This window comes from Chionomys nivalis, chromosome 24, assembly GCF_950005125.1.
Source record: "Chionomys nivalis chromosome 24, mChiNiv1.1, whole genome shotgun sequence".
In the NCBI taxonomy this organism is placed as follows: Eukaryota; Metazoa; Chordata; class Mammalia; order Rodentia; family Cricetidae; genus Chionomys; species Chionomys nivalis.
Window position 1 is genome coordinate 791273 of NC_080109.1, and position 19260 is coordinate 810532.

At 36.3% G+C, this 19260-nt stretch overlaps 1 protein-coding gene across 4 annotated transcripts in view; it reads right to left on the minus strand.

Annotated features, from left to right (window-relative positions):
- Positions 1-19260, minus strand: part of Lrba (LPS responsive beige-like anchor protein) — a 484014-nt gene that overhangs the window by 223564 nt on the left and 241190 nt on the right. For all 4 annotated transcript variants that reach the window (XM_057757319.1, XM_057757317.1, XM_057757318.1 and 1 more), the window contains exon 38: positions 7070-7194. In XM_057757319.1, the coding sequence (XP_057613302.1) occupies positions 7070-7194 (125 nt within the window). The remainder of the gene's footprint in view (positions 1-7069; positions 7195-19260) is intronic.

The window sequence follows — 19260 nt, forward strand, 5'->3', positions numbered from 1 at the left end:
TTACAGCAGGAAAGGATTCCGAAGCAGCCTCCCCTCCCCCGCAATTTGTTCTTTAGTGGAAAAAATCAGAACCCAGTCCAGGAAACAATGCTTATTTAATATGGAAAAATAATGAGGAGCCATTCATTCCTCTGAATATATTACCCTGGAATGTATTTGGAAAGGGCCAGGGAGTGTCCAGAAGAGTGGTCAGCGCTTGGGGGGACACCAGCCAATGAGGATGGAGGTCCAAACCCCAAAGCCCTCTGGGACACTAATAAAGCTCCAGCTGCCGCATTTCGTTCTTCATTCCCTCCTCCTCCTTCCCAGGGCCCTCGCCCACAGCTTCACACATCCTCCCCTGCCCACGATACTAACACAAATATTAAGAGTGGTTCTGTAGCAAGCAAGCAGAGGCTCCTCGCTCCCTCCTCTGCTGTTTAAAGGGCTAAGACACCCCGGGGGCAATCATAACAGAACAGTAGGCTGAGAGGCTTCTGGGCAACAAGGCCAGGGAATGAGGGGCAACTGAACCAAAGAAAGGAACCACCTTGCAGCTGGAAGGCAAGCACCCGAACCTGACTGGCTCGCCAGCGCCACTCTGGTGCTCCCAGCCGACAATTTTCCCCAGAAAAGCCAACAATCAGCTAGGGCTTGTTTGAAAAAGCTCAAAGAATGGTGTGTCTTTCCTAGCCTTCAATTTCTTTGAATAGTGTTACAGAAGAGAAGTTCAGGACCTGTTTCCAGCTAGGGATGTGAAGCACCTGATCCACCCAGGCTGGGGCTACTGATAAGGAAATCCAATGGTGAGGCTCTTGCCCTACCACGGTTTCTGACCAGTATAAGGTTCAAAGAATAAAGCCATGGTTTGAAGCGACCTTCCGCAACCTATGAGTTGCAATCCCTCTGGGGGACGCATATAAAATATCCTGTATTTTAGATATTTACATTACGACTCATAACAGTAGCAAAATTACACTTATGAAGTAACAACGAAATAATTTTATGTTTGAGCGTCACCACGACATGAGAAACTGTAAAAAGGGATTGTAGCATTAGGAAGGTTGAGAACCACTGGTTTAGAGTGATGTTTTATTTTATATTTATTGTGAATTAATTGTGTATATAATTAATATGTAACATTTAGGGCACTAAATGGAATATGAGGCTTTTATATTTAATAAGGAAGTCATAGGAAGAAACGTTCTGTATTTAGCTTTGAATGCATTGTACAAGTAAATAAAATTTCATTTTTTTTCATCTCTGCAATATAGCATAGTAAGGTATACAAATGGAAATCTCAGTAAATATTTGAAAAGTTTAATATTAAATGTTTAATATTTAATATTAAAATTCCTTTATTTTTCAAAACCTACAGGAAAACATACCAACTATTACCATTTTAGAAAAAAAAACAGCACTATGGTTCTTTAACATTGTTTACAATAAATAATATAGATTCCCTACTCTAAAATAAAAATTGTCTTAATTCAAACAAGATCTTACAAACATATAAGCAACTTGACTAAAAAAACAAAACAAGAACAAAAACTGTCTAGTGAGAAACTCAAAAGAAATCATCTAAGCTCCCCTTACACATTAAATTATAAGACATTTTCGTTCACCAGTTAGATTTTGGTACAGAACTGGTGTGCTACTTTCTTTTTATTTTTTTTAATTTATAACTCTCTTCAAAGCAAAAATACAACAAATAAGAATAATATTACATAGCACTTACTATATAATGAAAATATTTTACACATTTAATTCATTTCATCCTTAGGAACCTTCTAATTCCTCGATTTCAGGTAAGAAAACAGACCCAGGGAGGTTATATAATTTGCCTAAGGTAAAAGGACCCATGATGACTGCAGACAAGACACAGAAACAGGCCTGGTGGTGCTAGACTTTGAGGTCAAGCCCCTGTCCCACACCAGCTCTTGGACAGAAGACAGCAGAAAAGAAAAACCACTGTGCAAATATGAATGTCTTTTTAATTTACTAATTCTTTGCTTCTCGTGGTGAATTTAAAAGACCAAGTAAGAATTACGAGTTAAAAAATTCAAAAGCTAAATTTGATATCAAACGAGAGATAAAGTATTGCATCCAGTACATCCTACAGGGTCACTGCCATACAGATCATGAAGTAAACCAAGTTTATTTGAAAAGGAAAGCCATTTAATCTGTAAATATTTACAAAAAACACAGTTCTTGGTAGCAATATGCAATGGCTTAAAACAGTTCGATAAATAAATTCTTTCCTTTAAATAGCTGCTAAAAATATAAAGTGCTATCCTACCCAACTGGGATTTGAAAGTTTTTAAATATGTTCTCATCATGCTGACTCATACTAAAACAAAGCAACTTTTGAATTAAATAGTTTTGTGAAAAAATTTCTGTAGTAAAGTGCACTGAATGCATACAAAGACCCACTTTAATTTATTTATTTACTTATTTTTACAAGCCCAGATTCTGGAATTGTTCAATCTCAACTGAAAAACCTCTTGTCCTAGAAAATATGCAGCTTACTGATATTTAGAATGGCCTTCCTGTAATTAACTCCCCCTGGAGGATTTTAAGCGAGCAGCAGTAAAATTACCAACAGTTCTCTAATACACACCACATGCGCGGGGGCCCAGTCCTCAGTGGTCTAATAGCCTTCTGCTATGGAATTTTTTCTTCAAAATTAGAACAAAACTTTCCCAAGCATAAAGTAAAAGATAATTGTCATGTTTATATGTTCTAAGGAAGGATCTAGTTTTAACTTAAATTTGCTTTTTTAGTCAATCAACAATGATAAATAAGTATCAATTATTGTGAAGTATAAATGCCTATTTAGATGAAAATAGGAACACACCGTTGTTTCAAATTTAAAGTGTAAGTCAGATAATTTCCGCTATTAAAAATTTTATTGAACATGATCATTGTTCATATTTTAATAACTAACTACATTTATCTAATGCCATATTTAAGCTAAATTAGTAATCAACTACATTGTTACACAGAATTAAAGAAGTTTATTCAAAGTGGAATCATTAAAATATTTTTACTTCACTGAAGCTAAGAGAAGCCTAAAAGAGAGGCTGGTGCCCAAAATACAAAATTCACGACCTTGAAAGTAAGGTGCCGTCATGAAGTTATGTATCTATACATCAGAGCGGGTAAGTAAAATTAAAGTATATAACTGTAAACACAGGAAATATAAATTTTCTATCGAACATCCACTGAGCAAGAAACAAGAGTCTTCGGTAGTCCATGTTACAGGGAAAGAGGTTTATGTCTTAAGAAAGAGCTACTTTGTTTCAGAAAACAAAATTACAATTGGATTAAAGATATGACATCAAGCACACAAAATGAATATGGGCACCCATGAGTGTATTGCGAAGCCAATGCTGTAACTGTACTCTGAGCAGTGACACACAGAGTATCTCAGTCAGCTATTACCTTCTCTAATCAGACCTTCTCTATAGTTTATTTCCTTAGGGCTTCGAGCCAATAAAAAATACTCTAGAAAAACTGCCTGAAAGTACAAAGGATACTTTTTTTTTAATCCAAGCACTCACCCTAATGATAGTGGGCTCCCTAAAAGTTTTAGATCTAACACCTGGTGTACACTGATCCCATAGAGAACAACAGTAAATAACATTGCTGAAACTACCAGAAAAATGGTCTGATTTAGGATCTTTTCATGATTTGTTATCCTTAGGAATCCAAATGGGTTTTAGTAGCATTCTACATATTAACAGCATACTCTTAAAGCTATGCTAAATACTCCACATATACTTCTGGCATCATGCACACTCTTTACAAACAAAAATGTCTCGAATTAAATCAGATTCTGGTACTAAACAGTTTTAACAGCCGAGTTACAGAAAATCTATCATTTAAACACATCTTACATGGCTTTGAGGACTAAGCTTCCATGAAGACAATGACACTGAGCTGAAAACCCACTGGGTCCTCGCTAACCGAGGCTTCAGTGCTGTGTGTGCCCTTCCTTACCTCGGTTTCCTTATCTCTTAAATAAAAAGGCTAGACTTGAGCCTCAGGACCCTTCTAGGTCTGAAACACTCTGATCGTAAAGAACTGGCACACAGGACTCGGTGCATTGGAAACACGTGAGGAACCATTATGACAGACTTACAGCAAGTGTGAGAACTAAATAGAAGAAAATGTCCTCAAGAACCAAATGCCCATCTTTTCTAGCTGACGCTAATTTCCATGAACAACATTTACTCATAAGAGAAAATATTCATTTTAATTTTAAAACGTGATTCAGCTTCTGCTTCTGCAAAGTTAAAAGAATCTCCCATTATAACACGACTTTTATAAATAGCCACTTTGGAGGGTCTCTGCTTGAAAAATTACCTAAAGCTCTTTCCCCAAGCCAGTTAATGTGAACTTGGGAAGGGCAATTAAATTGTCAGAATTAAAAAATTTGTTTTTAACTAGAAGGTAGCCAGAAGTAGAGTCATGGGGCTGGTATTGATCGAGCCAACAGAGAACATCACTCTTCAGGTATTTACTCTGCCACCTTTACACCAGAGGCTTTCCTTCAAACCAAATCAATCTGTAAAAAAGATGGCTCACACTACCAAAATACATCACTAATATCCAGCGGCAATTCTATTCAGATGCCTTTCTTTAGTAATGATAATACAACTCAAGATGTTCCAAGATTCTGCATTTTTAAAATGTCTGCCTCCTTAGATAAATGAGTTATAAGTAAAAGAAGTCATAAGTGGTATAACACCCACACAGCAGCCACGGAACAGCTCCTACTGCGTTGTAGGAAGTATTCAAAGACAAAATTTCACAGTTAACACAAGACCAAGATTGAATGCCAACTTGATAAGTTATTTGACTTAATAAAATCAAGTTAAAAATTAAGCTCTTTGCTCATATCATATTAGCATAAATTATGCTGACATCAAACACACTACAATCTATATGTTGAATTTCAGAATCGTGTGCTTTGTCATTTAAAATACAAAGACACAAATAATAAAATATAGCTTTTATATTTTTACCGAAGATTATACTAAATAGGTATCTAACATGCAAATAATAAATATACTGTATCAACCATAATCCATATCCTTAATTATAATACCGCTGAGGGACACACATTTGGCTTTTTTTAAAAATAAATGTTCTATGCATTTTACAGTTAATCATTATACAATTTATGTAAGATATTAGTAAATAAAAGAATCACATAATATGCCTTTGATTCCATCAAATATTCACAATCAAATAAAGATATTAACATTTAATTATGACCTAGAATAAGTACAATGACATCCGTGTCTAAATAGGCCCAAAAATCTTACTTAGGTATTGCAAATAAATACTACTGCAGGTGCTTAGAATTTAAAAAGTTAACATTTTATTTTAAAAGGTGAGGTTCAACAATAACTAAAATTTATCCAGTAAGAATCACCTAATACTTCAAAATGGTAAAATGTACTATTTGTATAGGAATATATTTAAGTGACTTCTATATTTAACCTATACTACTGCACTTTGGATTCAGTTACTGATACTTGAGAATAAAGGATACTCAATTTCCAAGATGTAATTTTATAAACCAAATCCTACCCTTCCTGATGTAAAAGGAAACAGTATACGGTTACCATAGACGCCAGAACTCACAACTTACTGTTAAGTGAGAGTTTAGAATAGAAAAATGTTATTAAAATTTAAACACATCCAACAAAATCTGCATGGCAGAAAAGGGTAAAATTGCAAACTTTTCTTAATGAATAGTATCATTAACCACAAAAGTTAAAAGAGAGAAAATATGTAACTCTGAAGTCTATACCACCACACAAAAAGAGCATGAACCTTCATAGCAAAGCAGGCTAATCAATTCTACATCTCTTCCCCTCCCCACCCCCTGGAGTTGAAGACACAGGGCCCAGAGACTATTACTGCTTTTAGATCATGTTGTTATTGACTATTCTCGGTATGATCATTTATTTTAACAGACCGATGTCACATTCGGTGTTATATCTGATGACATATTGTAGACATTTTCTTCCAGAAATGGCTCTTTAAGGATGAGTGCAAGAGGTTAAACGGCCTGACTGAGGCCAAACCCAAGACTACAGATTTTTAATCTAAATTTTTAATATCATCACCTGCATTGAAACATGACATGATACCACATAAATACATGATTTCTTTGTACCAATTAAAAACAATAGAAATCAAAGAAAATTCTTAATATCTCTACTGGATATGATTTAACATTTTTTTATTTGTGGCATTCATTGCCATTTAATTACAAACTGCAGCATGTTAAATGAATATCCTAATGAGGGGTCAGATGATATCCACCTTAACCAATTTATATTTTGCAGAAATAAAGTAATTTTAATATAGAGAGGGGCGTTTCTCCTTAGTATGTTTTAACTAGCTTTCAGAACTTCGTGAAGTCGCAAGTGTTGTTTCTGACTACACAAAGCATATTTCCAATGCAAGAGACCCTGTCTGGCTGTTTCAGTTATCAGACTTCTACCTAAACTGAATCACCATCATATGCTTCATAACAAAGATGGGGAATGTTTTGTTAAGCTCTGAAAACAAGTTGGTATCGAAAGTAACATATGAAAATAATGTCTATTCTCTTGTCCATGACCATCAATCACAACTGCAAATCAAGGTTTAGCAAGTACTGAGGCACTTGGACATTTATTATAACACCCCTGCTGGAGGAGAACTGTGCATGCAGGACAGTACCCGGAAACCTATTTGGTTTGTAAATTACGTGCTTCTTATGCTCACGAATTCAAGTTGGGCTTGCAGGATTCATTTACTCAAAGCTGAAAGTGTTGCTTAAAAGGACAAATACTTTAGCCTTGTACTTTGAAACAATGGTTCATGTTAACTAAGTTTTGTATGTGTACTGTAACAAATAAGTACACTTGACACCATAATTTCATGGGATCCTATACAAAGTGCGTCTCCCTCGCCCTTGTGGGGCAAGGCACTGTTAAATGTGGTGTTGGACAGTTCTGCCGTGCCCTGTAATTATTCACCAAGTGCGGTACCTACTACTACTGGAAGGGACGGCTTAAACACTGACCATGTTCCACGGCTGTTTTTAGTGTCGCTTCAGGATGTGTCGATCCTAGAGGGTTAGGCACAAATCGTCGCCGGCGCCTCAAGTCATCTTCCCAGTAGTCAAGGCGCCAGAACTCACGAGGACGACTACAATGAAACAGAGAAGCCACATATGTTAGCAATTATCAAACAGCGTGGAAGCACGGACTTTCTGCATAGTGCTCTCCTTGTTTGCTCTGCCTTTCCCCCCTCTCCTTCCTCTTAATTCTCCCTCCATCTCACACTCTGCAATCTTTAACTTAGGTATGTCCTTGAAAATAACAATATCACCTTCTAGTCTAAGGAACTCCTTTTCCTTTTCTTGGAAGGTGAAACGAGCACTAAATACATCATTTTGAAATGAATCGCTGACAATGTGATCAGTTTCCCCACACTCTAGTGGCATGTGCTCTGATTTCAGCCTCATTTCAGCCTCAGCAGGGCACCTTTCTCTGTGGCTGCATTTATAAACCAGAATAGGGAAAAGGCTATTATAAATATGGTATAGCATTACCTATATTAATCAAAGTCTATCCCCCTTCATTTTTCTTCCTAATTTGTGCCTTTTTGCACAAGGTCAGTAAATCATACGATGAATTCTTGGTCCAGAAAGTGTTAACTTTAATGAATATCTCAGTTACATGGTTATGTATGTGATAATAAAATATTACTCTGTTTAGATGTGCAGGAATTTAATTAAAATAATCTCTTAAAATATTCATTACATTTAGCCCCTGAGGCTTAGAACAACACAAGAAAATGCATTTCTTCTCCATTTACTGTTTTTAAATAAACCATTCTTGTGGAGTGAAATAGCAATCTATTTTCAGGCAAATCAGATTGAATTTCTGTTTTATGTAGCCTGTTATTCTATTTAATTAAAAACTACATGCTATATGATGTGCGATAATTACTATATTGAATGCATACTTTTGGAAATTTATTTTTAAAATCCAAGTTCTATGATATTTTCCCCAATTACATAGATCTTTTATATGGCAACACATAAATGTCAACTTTCTCTGCTGTTAAATACTCATGTCCTAGCATGCTGGAAATATTTTATAAAGAAAATACTCATATAGAGGTTTATTTCTGTTACAACTCAGGAGAATATATTTATACACTAAAGATGTATAGCATGAAAACCTGTAACTTTCAAAAATGAAATAAAAACATATTTATAATTAAAACTTCTGCAGGAATAACTAATAAAAAAATCTTACTTGTATTTCATGAGCTAATAAAACTGTACCTGTCAGCTATGACAAATTAATACTCTTTACCAGCTGACTATCCTAAAATACACAAATAAAGTCAACCTTGTTATGATGTTTTAAAGATACCATCTAGAAAAATAGATTTGTAACAAGTATATTTTATTGGTTAAAAATTAAGTTTTAAAAGCATGTACAACAAGGAGTATATTACTTAAAGAAAATATTTTAAAACAGTAGGAATCCAATGCCCTTTTCAGAGAATATAAAAGAGACAATGAGAACATCAAACACTTCCTTTGTTGATTTTGGTCATGCCCGAAAAGGAGCAATGATATAAAAATGAAATACAAAAATGTTTGAGCATTATAGTCTTCAAAAAAGGAAAACTGAAACTCACTTACTCTTTCTTTATTTCATTGCTTTGGTACCTAAGCTTTAAATCAAAACTAATACAACAATACAATTTAAAAATAAATATAAGATATATACAAACTAGATATACAAGCAAAAGAGAACAGTTGTTCGAATTCAGTTAATGAAATGAAATCCCCTTAGTTGAGAAGAAAAGAGACAGTACCCAGATGGTTATGTGCATGGCTTTGAGAGTCATGGAGCTTGGATAGGCACTTCATCATTCTGCCTTCCTACATTTATCTGTTAAAATTATTATCAAATATCAGCCAGGATGCAGTCGTGAATCACAGGCTGCTCCTTGTCTTCAGGGGAATGATACAATGAGGGTCTATTCATCAGTGCGGCAATCGGCACAAGTAATTAGTTCCCTAGACTGAGATTTGCTATATAGCCTATTTCAGTCAGTACCACAAACATATGATGGTGTAAAGCTAATGAAAGCTGCTAAAATTTGTTAACCTTTTGTGCCATCAATCCTTCTAATACCCTATGCTTCAGTTTTATGCAAAGGTAGTAAATTATTAATTTGTCATTAATCCATCTTTCTACATTTTCTGTCAAAGTAAATGATGTCATTCTTCTTGATAACAATTAAAATTATAAGAGATGTTAACTTGCTATGACAAAATTATTACTAAATTAGGTAACAATAGATTTCATTATAATGCATATAGTGAAATCAAATCCAATGTCTACTAAAGCACTTGCAGAGTAATGTTTATTACGTAGCAGAAAATTCGTGCAAACTATGAAATTATTCACAAATTGGCCTGTAACTCAGAGTGTTCATATGAATATTAACCAAAGTAAAAAGGAAATAAAAATAAAATAGCTATTTATAAGTTCATAAAATTACTTTAAAATATAAGCCAAACCGGTGACTTTGGGCTGACAAAATATAATCACAACACACTAGGAACTGAACATTAAATCACATAGGAAAAGCTTGTAAAGATAAGTTTGTTAGTTATATGTCTGTACATCTCAAATACGAATATTTTATTAAAACTTTAAAAATACTAAGATGTAATCCAAACAAGGAGCTGTGCACATTAGCACTCCTATATTTATAAACTACTGGACCCATTATCACTTAAAAAGCATCTTCTCAACACCATTTGGTTAAGAAAATATGAAGACAGAGCTAGTATCACTCATTTCAGAACATGTACGTAGAAGGTATTTTTAAAAATCACCAAGCTTTTGTTTTTCTCTTATTGCAAATTTTATTTTATGTTTTATTGTTATTTCTTAGAAGTCTGTTATTTCCTAATGGGCGACATAAAGGGAGTGGATCCACGTGGGAGAGGACCGGGGATGAGAAGGAGGGGAAACTGCATTGAGATTGTATCGTATGAGAAAAGAATCTATGTTTGATAAACAAGGGTATCACCAAAAGAGAACGATAATTTCAAAACATTTTTCCCCAGAGGCTCCACAGAAATCAATGTTCAATGTACAGTAGCATATAAAGTCCTAGAAGAATGTACTTCTAATCAACAACTAGCTAGCAATTAGTCTCATTGGTGGAAAATGGCATTATCTAATTCTTTGAAGGGAAAAAAGTCACACTCACATTTTTTTTTCACGATGTTAGGAATTACTAGCATATTTAAAGTCATTTACATAGCAGCAGACCTAGTCCTGTTTTCAGTAAGATTCCAAAGATATTCAAACTGATGGTATGAGCCTATGTTTGGTAAGAGCTGAAATACTGAATACTTCAGAAGATACGGTGTACCTGTACAGAGATGCTGTACAGAGGGGGAGGTGCCTGTGGATAAAGTGACCACTGTATAGAGATACTGTGCTGAGGGGGAGGTGCCTGTATAGAAATGCTGTACGGAGGGGGAGGTGCCTGTATAGAGATGCTGTACGGAGGGGGAGGTGCCTGTATAGAGATAGTGTACGGGGGGGGGGGGGTTGCCTGTATAGAGATAGTGTACGGAGGGGGAGGGGCCTGTATAGAGATACTGTGCCGAGGGGGAGGGGCCTGTATAGAGATAGTGTGCGGAGGGGGGGGTGCCTGTATAGAGATGGTGTACGGAGGGGGGAGGTGCCTGTATAGAGATGGTGTACGGAGGGGGGGGTGCCTGTATAGAGATACTGTGCCGAGGGGGAGGGGCCTGTGTATAAAGTGACCACCTCACAAGCCTAAGAACCCAAGCTGGAATCCTCTGCACCCACATAAATATAGTGACTCCAGACGTGTTGCCTGTCACCCCAGCTCTGGGAGGTGGAGACGCAAAGATGAAGAAAGATCTCTGGAGCCAGTTTAACCGAAGTTCGAGAACTCCAGATTGAGTGAGAGATCCTGTCTCAAAGGACAAGGTAGAGAGCAATAGTGGGAGACATCCGTTATGGTTTTTCTGACACCCCTCCCACACACACCAGGTACACACAGCCATGTGACTATACATACGGATGTGAAAACACACCCATATATCACACTTGTGGAACACAATCTCTAAGTACTAAAAGTCTTTCATTTTAGAGACTCTCTGGCTTTAAAAAGTTAATGATAGTCCTGAAATTCAATGCTTGCTTATCTTTTGGTTTTTTTCATTCTTTGACCAAATTCCAAAGTCTGAAGCTAAAACAACCATGTAAGTATAATGGGCTTTTATAAATCAACCAATTGTATTCATATATATATACCTTCACCAAGGCTGGTGACTTTGCTCCGTCAGTGACATGCATGCCCTGAAAATATGAGGACCTGAATTTAATCTCCATCACTCATATAAAGGGCTAGGAGTAGTGATGTATGCTTGTTATACCAGTGCAAAGGAGACAGAGACACTCAGCTGGGGCTCACGAGTCAGCAGGTTTAGTTTAATCAGCAAGCTCCAATAACCAGTAAGTTACACTCTCAAAAACAAGGTTGCTTGCTCCTCAAAAATGACATCTTCTACAGTAATAGATTTCCATATGACTTTTTCTAAATGTCTTTAATGTTAGTTATCCCTAGTGCATTCCTTGTACTAACCCACTTTTTATTTACTCTTTTCTGATCCATCATTTCCCTATATACCAATATGTTTATCTCTCCCAACTCTATGGGCCCTTATTAATTTCATGACTTCAACGGATATTCCAAATGAACACACATATCTGAAGATTCAAAGCTGAGATTCAGAAATAAGAGACAGCATTTGACATATGTATTTCTGGTCTGGGTGGCCTAACTCAACTGTTTTGTGCTCAATTCAGTTATCTATAAATTTTGTAGTTCTCTTTTTCTTACACATACACACATACACACACACACACACACAATCCCCTCACATACATGTGATTATACACAGAACACCTTTTATGTATCAGGACAATCTACATAAAAGAATATAAAATGCTACTTCCAAATTTAAGATGTGGAATAGAGACTCTCCATTGTAGTAACAAAATTGAAAAGGCTTCTGAACTCTGAGAAGTAAATATACTCATGCATCAATACATGATTGATTTACTGTATCAGTGACTGCATCAGGTCATAGATGCATTATAGTGAACCAACTGTGAATTAGATAAAAAGGAAGTATTTAAAAAAAACAGTAAGGCAGAATTTATATTCATTCACTAAATGTACAGTGTAAAACGTAGAATCTGATTACTATTTTGCACACACAAATTACATGAGATTTAAAGTTTAGTTCTCTTTAGAGAAAGTATAGGAAGTTAATCAGAAAATTAAAATACAGTAAATGGATGGGTATGTAATCTAACACAAGCTTAAAATATATTCTAATACTAATTATTAAATATTCACCTTGAGACAGTGTTTGAAACAAAAATTTATTAAGATGACTCCATGGAGAACATAAATATGAAAATAAATAAAAATTCATGAAATTATGTGTGATTGCACAGAGACTCTTCTATACAGCTAGTGAGCATCACAACTCCAAAGGGACTTTTCAGAGCAAATTTTGTATAGATGGTGTGCTGTAGAAAAATGCAGTGCTCCTTCTGTGTTACCGCATGACACACAACCCAAGTGTCCTTCGGGCAGGCTACCCTGCCCCTTCCCATACCACGCTGAGTCTTTTCATTCTCTCTGTCAAGCCCAAACCCATAATGGGGGTCAGAGCACAGTGGCTGTTGCCTGCTACAGGAAAGAGTGTTCACATCAGGAAGAGCTCTGTAATCAAAGTGAGGCATTTTTTTTTATTAACCATATATAAAAAACACTTAAATTAGTCTGAATAAATTCATTAAGCTCATGCTGAATTATTAATATAGATTGTTTTAAAGATGCTGTTTTACTAGAGTAAAATAGTTTCAGATAGCATTAATTACTGAAATCAGTGTTATGGATATAAGTACCCCAAATACTTTAACAGAAATGAATTAACATGTACTGTCAAACGAGTTGGATATATGTGACTGGTATCTACTGGTTTTTAGTGTCATTTTAAAGTAACTTCAATCTATGTCAAAAAAAAAAAAAGAAAAGAAAAGAAAGCTAGTTTTAGAAGGGAAAGCTGTCAGAATGCAATACTTTTAGAAAACTTTTCCGTTTTCCATCTTACCCACTTTGCTGTGACAATACCTGATAAATCTTGATGGCCTTAACAGAAGTCAGCAATAAATTCTTCCAGGAAGAGCAAAGCTCACATCATGGAGAATTTTAGCACATCATATTTTGTTCTTCGATTTGTATAACCAAGTATTTTAAAATTCCTGTATCTGGAACGCTTCAATTTCCATATTTTAAAAACTCACGGTAGACATTAGCTACAACTTAAATAAATGATAATTCCTTAAAACCAGTAAACATTTTCAATGAACTGTCAGCTACAAGATGGAAGGGCCCATGTTCTGTAAGGGTTCCAGCCTGCGTATAAATCTCAGTGAAATAATGTACAGGTAGAATCGGGTATCATACAATGTGAGTGAATGCATTCTCACAAACTGAAATCTGTGGTGCCTTCATGCAGACAGGAAAACATTGGTGAAAACCTCTGCTTAGTAAGTACCAACTGTGAGTCAAGGAAGGCAATCCATGCACAGTGTAATCTTAATGAAAGGGGCAAGGAACACAGTTAAAAACAAAGCCTCCAACTGTGAATCCCAGCAGAGACTTTCTAAAGGAAAATTCTTGCTATTATTAAGGCCTGACATGAAGTAAGTAGACTTGAATCTTTAGTTCACTTAGAGTTGACTTTTGTTAATAGGTGGGAAATAGAATAATTTCACTCTTCTTAGTATGAATTTATTTTCCAAACACAACTTATTATAGAAACTATCCTTTCTCCAATGTATGTTCTTAACACCTATGTTAACTAGTTTTATGTCAACTTGAAACAATCTAGAGTCATCTCAGGTGGAAAGGTCAACTGAGAAAAATGCTTCCATAAAAATCAGGATGCAGGCAAGTCTGTAGGGAATTTTCTAAATTAGTGATTGATGGAGGAGGGCCCAGCCCACTGTGGACAAGGCCACCCTTGTGCTGGTAGTCTTGGGCGCTAAAAGAAACAGACAGAGTAAGCCATGGAAAGCAAGCCTGTAAGAAGCACTCCCCCAAGGCCTCTACAACAGGCTCCAGCCTCCAGGTTCCTGGCCTGTTTAAATTCCTGTTGTTACTCCTTCTATTATGAACTGGGATATGGAAGTATAAATGAAATAAACCTTTACCTCCCTAAATAGATTTTGGTCATCATATTGCACTACAGCAACAGAAGCCCCAAGACAGCATCTTATTAAAAAAAATTGACTGCTCCCAATAGATCAGACCCTCTGATCTATTGGGAGCTCACCAAGGCCAGCTGGACTGTGGCTGAAAAAGCAAGGGATAAAACCGGACTCTGAACATGGTGGACAATGAGAGCTGACAAGAGGCCAAGGACAATGGCATGGGGTTTTGATCCTACTTCATGTTCTGGCTTTGTGGGAGCCTAGACAGTTTGGGTGTTCACCTTCCTAGACCTGGATGGAGTGGGGAGGACCATGGTCTTTCCAAAGGGCAGGGAACCCTGACTGCTCTTGGGGCTGGAGAGGGAGGAGAAGAGGAGTGGGGTGGAGGGGGAGGGGCGGGAGGAGGGGGAGGGAAATGGGAGGCGGGGAGGAGGCGGAAATTTTTTTTTTCAATAAAAAAATTAAAAAAAAATTGACTGGCTGTAGATATGTGAGTTTTCATCTAGGTTTTCTATTCTGTTCCATTGCCTTGTACGTCTTTTTAAATGTCTAAATCTTGATGTTTGATCACTACAAATTTGTGATGCATTTTCAAGTTAGACAGTCAGTACCTCCTGTTTTGTTCTGTTGGATATTCAGGTTCTTGTGGTTCCATGTGTATTTCAGAATTTTATTTTTCCTACTTCTATGAGAAACATTATTGGTATTTTGATAGGTAATGTATTGAATATATAGACTGCATTAGGTAGTATAGACATTTCAACAACATTAATACATGAAGGGGAGTATCTTTCCATTCTTGGAGTGAGGTTGCTCTTCAATTTTTTTCACCAAAGTTTTATAATTTTCATTGAAAGTTTTAGTAGGCACAAAAGTCACTGAAAATCCAAATTTATCCTTCTCTCAAGTTACTCCTATTGATGATAATTAACTACAGTTGGTTTTTAAAACAGGATAAGTCTTGTTTTCCTATTAACTGATATATCAGCTTAATCAATAGTTCAAGTTCCTTTATTCAGTACTGTTATGAATTTCAACTTGTACTAAAATATGCCCAGGATGAAAGTGAAAATTTCCTCAGCTTTCTTTTTTCATTTCATTTTATTTTTTTAAAAAAAGAAAACAAACTATCTTTTTTCATTATACATACCAATCCAAGTTCCCACTCCCTTCCTTCTTCCCATTCCCCCCACTTATCCCTCGAACCCCACAACCCCTAATCCACTCCACAAAGAAGTTAAGGTGCAATGCTTAGGGGAAGGTCCAAGGCCCTCCTAACTATATCTAGGCTGAGCAAGGCATCCATCCAAAGAGAACAGGTTCCTAAAAAGCCAGTACAAGCTGTAGGGAAAAATCCTAGTGCCGTTGCCAGTGGCCCCACAGTCTGTCCCAGCCATACAACTGTCACCCACATTCAGAGGGACTAGTTTGGTCCTAAGCTTGTTCCTTCCCTGTGTGGCTGGAGTTGGTGAGCTCCCATTAGCTCAGGCAGACTGTTTCAGTGGGTGAACCCATCATGGTCTTGACCTTTTTGCTCATATTCTCACTCCTTCCACTCTTCACCTGAACTTTAGGAGCTCAGCCCAGTGCTCTGCTGCGGGTCTCTGTCTCTGTCTCCATCAGTTGCTGGATGAAGGTTCTATGGTGACATTTAAGATATTCATCTGTCTGACTACAGGGCACCATCTCTTCTGTTGCTTAGGGTCTTAGCTGGGATCATCTTTGTGAATTCCAAGGAATTTCTCTAGTGCCAGGTTTTCAATAAATCACTAGACAAAAAAAATGAGACTATGAAAGAACATCATTGGACTGAACAGTGTATATGTAGAAAATGGTCTTACAGAGACAGAGTCTTGCTCTTTATATTATGTTTCTAGAATTAACTAATTTTAATAGCTAACCTTCATTTTCAACTTAACTAGCTTTAGAGTCATGGAAATGTATCTCTGGGTATCTCTATGATAGGTGTTTCAAAATGTTTAAGCAAGACAGGAGACCTAACCTAAAAGGTAGCAGCACAATTCCATAGGCTGTGGTCCCAGACTAAATAAAAGGGATGATTCATCTCTCTCTGCTTCTTGACTGTTGACGGAATATGACCAGCCACCTCATACTCTTAGAAACATGCCTTCATTCTCCTCTTTGCTTTTCTCTTTCTTTCTTTCTTTCTTTCTTTCTTTCTTTCTTTCTTTCTTTCTTTTTCTTTCTTTCTTTGTTTTGGGGATTTTTTTATGGTTTTGTTGGTTTTGTTTTTTTAAGACAAGGTTTCTCTGTGTAGCCCTTGTTGTCCTGGAACTCACACTCTAGACCAGGCTGGTCTGGAACTCAAAGATCTGCCTGCCTCTGCCTCCCAAGTACTGAGATTAAAGGCCTACCCAACCATGCCCAGCAATGCCTTCCTTTCTTAAATTGATTTTATCAGTTTTTTCCCATGACAATGAGGAAAATAATTAACATAACCATAATGTTGTAGGCAGATCATCAGTGTTTTCATGGTGACCTCATTTAATTCTAAAAACAGCCTTACAAATTTGAGTTATAATTCATGTTTTCCAGGTGAAGACCTGAAATTCAGAAATTAAAGTGATTTAGCTAATAATAAATGGAGTGTGACCTTCCTTCCATCTAAGACACCCCATTACTCAAATGGTTTTAGACTGGTTTGACTAGGATGTTCATGTTAAGCTAACTAATACTCATTTTAGCAATTTATTATATTGGTATGCACTTAAACTTCTCTTTGGAAATGGCAGAGATGAATGAGACTAAACGGAATCTCCATTCTTCGAAAAACTATCAACAAACATTCCAATAAAGAAAACAACATACATAACTTGTCCAGCATTGGCATCACTCAGTATTAAAACAGTTTGACCTTTACACCAAGAAGAAATACAAGATTCTGTAACTTCGAACAGAGAAGAAAAACCAAGATGAACACTCAGTAGGAAGCTGCTATTACTTTCTGAATATTTCTACCAAAATATAGAAAATTTAGATGCTTTAAAAACATATAAAAAGCAATCTCACATACATAAATGACTGTTTGACATTTAGAATATTTCTTTTTCTGAGGCCTCAGATTTGTTGTTGTTCTTAACACAGTTAAAAAGTATAAAGACAAAAGAGCAAAGAAATGCCATTCTCTACAATAAAATATTTTATTTTTAAATAAATAAAGTTTTGTATGTAGGAACAACCTAGCATAATCTAATACTTCCTGTGTTTAATCCAAAACTCTCAGAAAAATATAAGAATCAAATAACTGATATAAACTAGCAAAGAAGAAAAATATATATCCTGTTCTTTACAAGCTAGATAAATTAAAGCATTAGCAAAAACTATGTGCTCCTATCCACAGGGGAAAAAAAAGGCTTATTAAGTTTCACTTCCAGGATCTGAAAGCAGTTGGAAGCCAGTTGTCTGAATAGTTGCTGTCATCTCCTGGAAAAATTCGGGTTCTTTCAATTTTGCAGCAATTATTCACATTTTGAAGTGATAGTATGGTGTTGCCCCTCCTCCCCTTTGCTGAATTTCACTTTTTTTTTCCTCCTGGCTCTCAATTATCAATCCTGCATATCTTATTCATTTACAGATTATTTTTTGAGTATCACTACTATTTGGAAAACCCTGAATGAAATGAAAGAAGATAAACGAACATAAAGACAACACAGCCTCTAATCACAAAATACTCAAAACCTTGTGTGCTGGCTAGCTTTATGTCAACTTGATACAACACTGTCAAAAAATTGTTATCTGAAACGAAGTTGCTGCCAGGGTCATCTGACAAGAGGTAACCAGGACTGAGAAAATGCTTCCAAAAGACTGGCCTGTAGGCAAGTCTACGGGGTATTATCTTGATTAATGATTGATGTGGGATGGTACCACTCCTGTGCTGGGAGTCCTAGGTCTTATAAAACAGTAAGTTGAGCAAGTCTGTAAGCAACGCTTCTTCACAGCTCTGCATCAGCTTGTCACCACTGGTTCCTGCTTTGAATTCCTGCCCTAAATTCTCTCAGTGATAGAATGTGATCTGAGAGTCCTTCCCCAAGGCATTTGTTGCCATGGTTTATTGCAGCAATGGAAACCTAAGATACATAGTAATCAAGTAGGATGAAATAAACATATCATTATTTGGCATAAAATCCAAGACCAAGAGAAAACTAAACACCTAAGAATGTATGTATAAAAACCCAAAACAATGAAAGGCGTGCTAACCTCTGGTGGAAGAAATTAGGAAAGCTATTGGAGAGCAGAACATGCTTGAGAAGGATACTTGAAAGAAGGTTAAATTTGAACTGATACACAGAGAGCATACAGGATTTTCAGAGAGCTTTTTATCAGTGTACAAAGTCCAGCGAACTAGAATTAGATGTTTAGTTGGTCCTACACAAAATGAGATACATACAAAATACCAGGCTCACCATAAAATGCTAGAAATGCAATACTCATATTGCACTCATTCGCTTATCAACAAATACTTATTGCTCATCAATGACAGCACAATAATCTGTGCCAGGAATCTCAGGTTCAAGTTTTGTTTTCGTTTTCATTTTTGTAGTGAAGAATCATCGTTCTTAATGACCTCATTGTCCATTGAGAGAAATACGTGCAGGAAGAGACATTTACATGCAAAATGTGCAACAGGAACACAGAGGTAGGGAATAATGTAAAGCGAGACACAGGCTTCTTCACCAACGAGTTGGCACACAGTATTACCAGATGTTTTCCAGGAAAATAAGAAAAGGAAAAACACTGTTTCTTAGGAAATAACACTAGCAAAAGCTAAGCAAGTAAGAAACAACCAAGAGCAGGCTACAGCTTAGTATTCCAAGAATTCCTGGATAATATAAAGCAAGAAGTAGCCAAAGAACAATTTGCAAATTGGAGAGTGCCAAATCTT